This window comes from Drosophila grimshawi, unplaced genomic scaffold, assembly GCF_018153295.1.
Source record: "Drosophila grimshawi isolate 15287-2541.00 unplaced genomic scaffold, ASM1815329v1 contig_44, whole genome shotgun sequence".
Classification (NCBI taxonomy): domain Eukaryota; kingdom Metazoa; phylum Arthropoda; class Insecta; order Diptera; family Drosophilidae; genus Drosophila; species Drosophila grimshawi.
Genome location: NW_025063240.1, coordinates 18234612 through 18241338, shown reverse-complemented (window position 1 = coordinate 18241338; position 6727 = coordinate 18234612). Strand labels below are relative to the sequence as shown.

Sequence of the window (6727 nt, the reverse complement as noted above, 5' to 3'; positions counted from 1 at the left end):
TTGTTATAGATGCCCTTCAAAAGCTCGCTAAAGCGTATCGAAGCTTTTAAACTTTTCAAAAACCGGAAATAGTAATACAAGCTTAACTGAAGCTTCGTTTTTTTTTGGTTTGGAAACCGAGTGTTTAAAAATGTTACAATTTTTTAACAGCTTCTTATAATATTAAATTATGGAAAATACATATGAACTTTTACATATTTTTGCAACAATATCATATCATATTCAGTTAACAATTCACTTGCTGCATCCATATAAATAAATTTATAACTAAGTCGCTTAAGTCGCTGCTCAGCTCTGCCAAAAGCTTCCATATATTAGAGGCATAACAATGCTGGCCAGAAGCGGCAACGCGGCCAAAACTAATTGTGATGCCCAGGGAGATGGCAAATCGCTGTGGCCAAAAGAGGGTCTGGCCGTGCTGCGCAGCAACACCAACAACATTGCATTTACGCCCAATTGAACAATGAGTGGCTTTCCAGCAGAGAGGAGGCGAGTGGCTACATACTGAACTGTTGAAAGTGCCGTCAATTTTAATTGTTTGTCTGATCGCAGACGGGGGCTATTAATAGGCTTATGGCTTATATGATATACTGAAGCTGGAGCCGTGTGGCTTTCGGCATTAGCTGGTGTCGCTAGTCCGCTACTGATTGGGTTGGCTTTTGTTGTTTTTGCTGACTGCGTTATTGTCGACACTCGATAATCAGTGCGGTTGGCGCTTCGTGAGAGGTGCAATTTGCATGTGTGGCGTTATCACTGCTGTTGTTGTTGTTATCGGTCGAACATTGAGCATATTTGGCATATGGTTGTGTGCATTAAGCGAATGCCAATTACGCCTCCCTCAAAATAGATTTAGTCAACGACAGCCAAATCATAATTTAAATTATGCAGCTGCTGCTGTTGAATATTTTGTTTGCCTGGCTTATGGACAACCCATTTCAGCTAATGACTGATAGTTAAGAGCTTTACAGTTTTGATTTGATACGCGCTGCTCTAAAATAAAATAACTTTTGTATATCTTATCTGATTGATATTTGGATTGCAATCATGAATAGAATTTGACATCTGATAACATTTTTTTTTAAATTGGTTGCGGGTTATCTCTCAACTTTTGATAAAAATTAAACAGAAAAGGTTGAACCGATACCAAAAAATTCATTTGATATAATAATCATAACAGACTTTTTCAGTTTATTGATTTGCACTATTAAATTGTGGTAGTTCTGTTTGGAGTGCGTTTTGAAATTAAATTGGTATTGCTGCTTAGTTAACCAGCAGGTAAATATTTGTATAGGAAGTCTTAGCAACAAAATAGAAAACTTCTTCGCACGTTTCGTTAGCAGCCTTTTCTTACTTACCACAGCATGTTTCTGAGCTGACAGTGCCGACTATAACTATTCGCCTAAGTCAACGCCAACCCACGCGCATCAAAACGAAAAAAAAAAAAACAAAACTTTCTGTGTAAACAGAAACAGCGGCGTCTCTAAGTCTGCAACACCTGTGCAGGTGAGGAGTCGCTTACAGTTGTTCGCACGTTCCTTGTGCTGCTGCTGGTGCGGCTGTAGCTGCTGCTTTTGATACTATAACTTGTTGTTGTCGCTATCGTCAGCGTATTTGCTTATTGTGTTTGTAAACATTGCTAACAACTTGAGTAATGTCGGCGACAACGCGCCTCATGCCCCTCTGCCCCCAAAAAGCAGTAGCTCTCCATTAATGTTACTCTTACAATTGCTAATAGAGGAGGCAGCAATGAGTGTGCGTGTGTGTGTGTGTGTGTGGGTGTGTAGGTGTAGTATGTAGCGCGGAAATACAATATATATTTCGCTAGCTGTGAACCTTTACTGCGTTCACGACCTGCCTCCCCCAGCCAACCCCCAACCCTGACTTATTCCCGCTGCCGGCAAGTTGTAAGTGCTCAAGTTTTTCAATTAAAAGTTGCTACCTTTTTGTGTTACTGCGGCGGCATAACATAAATACGCATGTGAGTGGCGCCATGATGCATGTTTGGTTGTGTGTGTGTGTGTGTGTACAGCTAGGACTTTCCGTTAAAATAGCAATAAACCGCATGGTAAATAGCCGAGTTCAATTCAACTTAACTCAGCTCAACACATGGAAACGGAAGCGGGCAACGTTCGCATTCGCATTCGCTTTTGCATTGTGAGCCAACAGTTGAAAGCGACGACAAGAACATAAAACGTGGCAAACAAACAAAATGGTAATACCAAAGGCAGGTGTTGAAGTCCAAAGCATTATAAATTCATACGAAAATACCAAAACGTCAAACAAATTGCAAGTTTTCAGTTGCATTTCCGCAAAACGCAAGTGAAATAATACGTTACTGTTGCCCCTCGGCTGTTCCCCTTGCAAAAGTATGCAACAAAAAGCATGATATCGAATGCCCGCTGAAGCCCGACAAATTGAAGGTAGGCCAGCGGTAACGTCTTCGCCGTTGCCACCATGTGTGGCATGCACTCCAGGTTATATCAGTATATGTGTGTGCGGATTTGTGTCTGTGTGTGTGTGTGTGTGTGTGTGTGTTGTGTGTAAGTGAATGTGTTTGCTCGCATGACATGTTGAAATGTTGACGGCTCACTGACACTGTGCATGTATTGTTTGTAAGCTTGAATGCATGTGTGTGTCTGTGTGTGTGTCTGGTAGAGCGGATAGCTGCGTTTTTACCCCTTACTACTGATGGGTGTATAAGATAAGATATAAAATGTGTATACTCAGAAATACTGGATCTGTAATGCCACTAGTTTTGTATTGTTATTATTAATACTACTATTGTTCCTACTACTACAATAACTATTCAATACTTAAAACATTAAATTATTTCTACATTTTACAGTGTATTGAAAATTCGCTACTCATTTGCCAATGTTTGCTTTGTGCATGCTTCAATGATTTTGTGGCATTGTGTTGTTGAAAAATCATACAAAGTTATGCAAATTCTGATGTGGCTGTCGTTGTTGACGTCGCCGATGACGGTACCGTTGCCACTACCTATGCAACTAACGTTGCTGCCACTGCTTCCATTGCCGCCGGTGCATCGGTTTCTGTGGTTTGGCATGCATAATTGTTGGGTTTTAGTTACACGTTCAGGTCAGGTAGCACAGGTCGCACAAGTCGCAAAACTCGGTTATTAGAGTGAGGCATAGTCGGCGTCCTTTTGTGTTCGCCAGCCAAAGGCATTTCAATATTTGACTTTGAGTACGTGCAGCATATTCGCATATGAGTACAAAACGAGTACGTAGAACAATGCAATGTATTTTAATCCAAATCACAGTCCACTCCAACCACTGCTAAAAATAACAATAATCATTTCTTGGGCATTTCTTACGCTATTTACATTTGTGCTGCTTCTGCTTTCGCTAGTCCCCAAACAGCCCTTCCGGCTGTCCGTCCAACTGTCCATCTATGTCTGCCTGTATGGCTGTGGGCCTGCGGCTATCATCAAAAAACAATTCTGCGCATAGCGTCCGCAAAATAATGGACGTTAGGCCTCGCTTGATAAGCTAAATGATAAATTGTTTTTATTCGTGACATATGCATGCACATGTGTGTGTGTGTGTTTGTGATTGTGGTTGTGTGTTTGTGTGTGTGTGCCCGCACATACGAAACGTGCCCACATCCACAGCAACACACACTAGAAGCTACTTCTTTAGGGATGCCAAATGCGTAAGTTGTGTGGTTTCACAAGCAGCAAGTTGTGCTAGAGAGTCCCTCAAAAAAAGAAGAGAAAAGAAAATAAAACAAAAGGAGAAACAACAAAGAATAAAGTAAAAACGACTAAAACAAGCAGTGAAACTTGTAAACGCGCCTGGGTACAAAAGTGGAATCTAATAAGCTCACGGCTAAACGTGTTATGATGAATGACATTGTCAGGCGCACAGTTGGAATTTAAAAGTTGCCCAAGTGCCAACTCTTATAATTGAAAAGTGAAAATGCAATTGTCTACAAGAGATACAATGCCATGATTTTTTAATAAGTTCTCAACTTAGAGTGCTCATTTTGATTCAACCTGAGCAAAGTCAACCCTGCCGGGTTGGGTTCCGTTTGGGGCCAGCGTCGAAAGGAGCAATGGCCGCTTTGCTCTTCCGATTTCCTTCACAGCTAATCAACTAATCAAAAATATTCGTATTCATTCATTAAATTAAAATTTCATTCTGCTCATCTGGTTTGATTGCTCTGCGCCTAAGTGGCTAAAGCGGACTGGAAGCCGCAGTTTGAATCCCCCAATCTCAGTCCCAATACGAGACCCAATCGCAATCGTAATCGCAATTGTTGGCTTTCCTTTGGTTGTGTGTGTGTGTCTGTGTCGGCTTGTTTATTTGTTTGCTGTCGATTGTAAGCCTCCTTTTGGCTACCTTACAGCCGCTTTGTATCTTTATCTTTATATCTATATCTGTATCAGTAACTGTATCTCCATCTGGGTCTGTTTCTGTATCGCTTTCAATATCAGTATCACTGCCGACCACATCGTATCCGCCGCAGTTGAAACTATGTTGCTTGCCATTGAAATTCATAAAGCATCAATGCCCTCGGAATTGAACTAAGGGATGGGGTGTATGGGTGGTGGGGGGTTGGGGGTTGGTGTTGGTTTTGGCTGAGTTGGGGGTTTTGCTGCGGTATTTTATGGAGCTCTTCTGTTTGAAATCATTTGCTTTAATTCAAGTGAAAAATTATTTAAATTGGTAATCAAACGTGCAGGGCTGGAGAAGAACGAAGATAATTTCCTTTGTTTTTAGTGATTGTTTGCTAGTTCGGAATTTACAATGGAAATAAATATTGATTTCAATTTGGTTGAAGAATATAAATGAAAACCAATTTCTTGGTATAGAAAATAACTTGCAGGTGCTTTTTGTTGCAGAAACCTACACGACTTTAAAATGTAACACTTACTGTTTGCTGAGACATTTAATTCTATTAGTTTTAAGTCCAGGAATCGATATTATACTAGACGAAATAAGAATAGATTGTTGTTGGCTTCGATAATTTAATTTTTATTTTATTTATCATAGGTAAATGTATTATAATTATTTTATATGCACTTTTTATATGCATAGAAGTGTTGAGCTTACGACTAGAGGGCTTTTAAGTATTTATTTTGATTTCACTAAATGTAGTTATTTGCACCATGCACAAAAACATTTCAATTTCAATGTATATTATACTCAGTGACTTCTTGGGAGTGATTTTAACCCAATTTGCATTTCCGTTTACTCGTGTGTGTGTTTTCTTTTGTTCTGATATCATTAAAAATAATAAGCTTACACGTTCTTACAATTATAATTAATTACATTACAGAGTTGTAGCTGGAAATGCATTAGTTAAATGCAAATTAAATTATATAACTAACTATACTGATACAAGTTATTTTACGGTTTCTTGTTATAGTATTCGTTCTAGAATTACAATAAATAACATTACAGTTATGTACGTGCATTTATTTATTACATTTGTATTACTGCAATTAATGCTATAATTCCGTTATTCTATTGTGTTCTCATATAAAAAAGGAGCTTACTTTTTTGTTTTACATCATTTTTTATAGTAACGAGTATTTCAATGTAGAAAATCTGACTACATTAAGAGTAGAGTATAATAGAAAACGGGATTGGCATAAAACATAATGCACATTTCGAGTTAATGCATGCGGTATAGTTAAAAACGTTGGTTTGTGGCTTAAAATTTGTTTTCTTTTCTGATTTTCTTTCGTACCTTAAACGTTTACACACTTAGAAGTCTTTGACAAAATACATTTATACACGTATACAGCCATGTGAAATGTATCTTCCTGTTTGCTGTACGATCCAGGCAGGAGATAGGAGACTAATTTGGCCAGTAGGTATTTGCTTTTGCTGTCAAGAACGTTGCACTTAATCTCAAATGTTGATACTGTTCTTGATGTGGATTAGCTCACGTCGGTGTCTCCTGGGACAAGGACTAACCTAGACGGCAGTGCATACAAGCAACATGCATCTTGCCTTCGCTGTGACTTAATTACAAAAATTATCTTAGTCTTTTTAGTCTACAATTACGAATACATAGCTCGCTTGTATAAAAAAATGCTTGTTGCCTTGTCAAACATAAGATATGACAAATTATTGTAGTAAATATATGCATATGTATATGTATATACCTACCAATGTATGTAAGTAGTACATAATTTAATTTATGTGTATTCATATTTACTATGCAATTGTTAATCCGTCTGCTTACTTGAGTATTTTTTGGTTTCAGTTTGGAATTCGCTGATTATATGCATGGCCATGATTTACGTTTACATTTAATGTGTGTGTGTCTCTGTGTCTGTGTATCTGTGTGTGTGTGTCTGTGTGTGTGTTTGTTTGTTTGTGTGTGTAAGTGTGTGTTTATGAGAATGGCATTGGTAATGGTGAATGGTGTTCACATTTGTATTGTATTGTTTCCTATCGGTATTTATATTATTCTCGTTACAGTTACAGTTACAGTTACCATTTTCCTTCCCAATCCCCTTTGCTGCTCATGCTTCATAGTAGGTGGGGGAGGGGGTAGATGGTGGCATCTTACAGCCGTAAATTTTCTAAATGCTCGGCATATTCCTCGGCCGTTTGGAACTCCAGCTCGCTGTCACTGCGACCGTGACTGTAACTACTGCTGCGACTGCGACTGTAATGAGCAAAGTTCGAGCTTGGTTGCCATAAAAATGTTAATGTCAAATCAATACTACACGTGTAAGAATTTCATT

General features: G+C 38.7%; 1 protein-coding gene across 2 annotated transcripts in view; it reads right to left on the bottom strand.

Annotated features, from left to right (window-relative positions):
- Window positions 1-4985: 4985 nt before the first annotated feature.
- Window positions 4986-6727, bottom strand: part of LOC6557418 (collagen alpha-1(XVIII) chain) — a 53950-nt gene continuing 52208 nt past the window's right edge. Inside the window, exon 25 of one of the 2 annotated variants that reach the window (XM_032736358.1) lies at window positions 4986-6648. In XM_032736358.1, coding sequence (XP_032592249.1) covers window positions 6546-6648 — 103 coding nt within the window. In that variant the 3' untranslated portion in view covers window positions 4986-6545. Of the gene's footprint in view, window positions 6670-6727 lie in introns of both variants that reach the window. The other variant, XM_032736363.1, reaches the window with a different exon arrangement.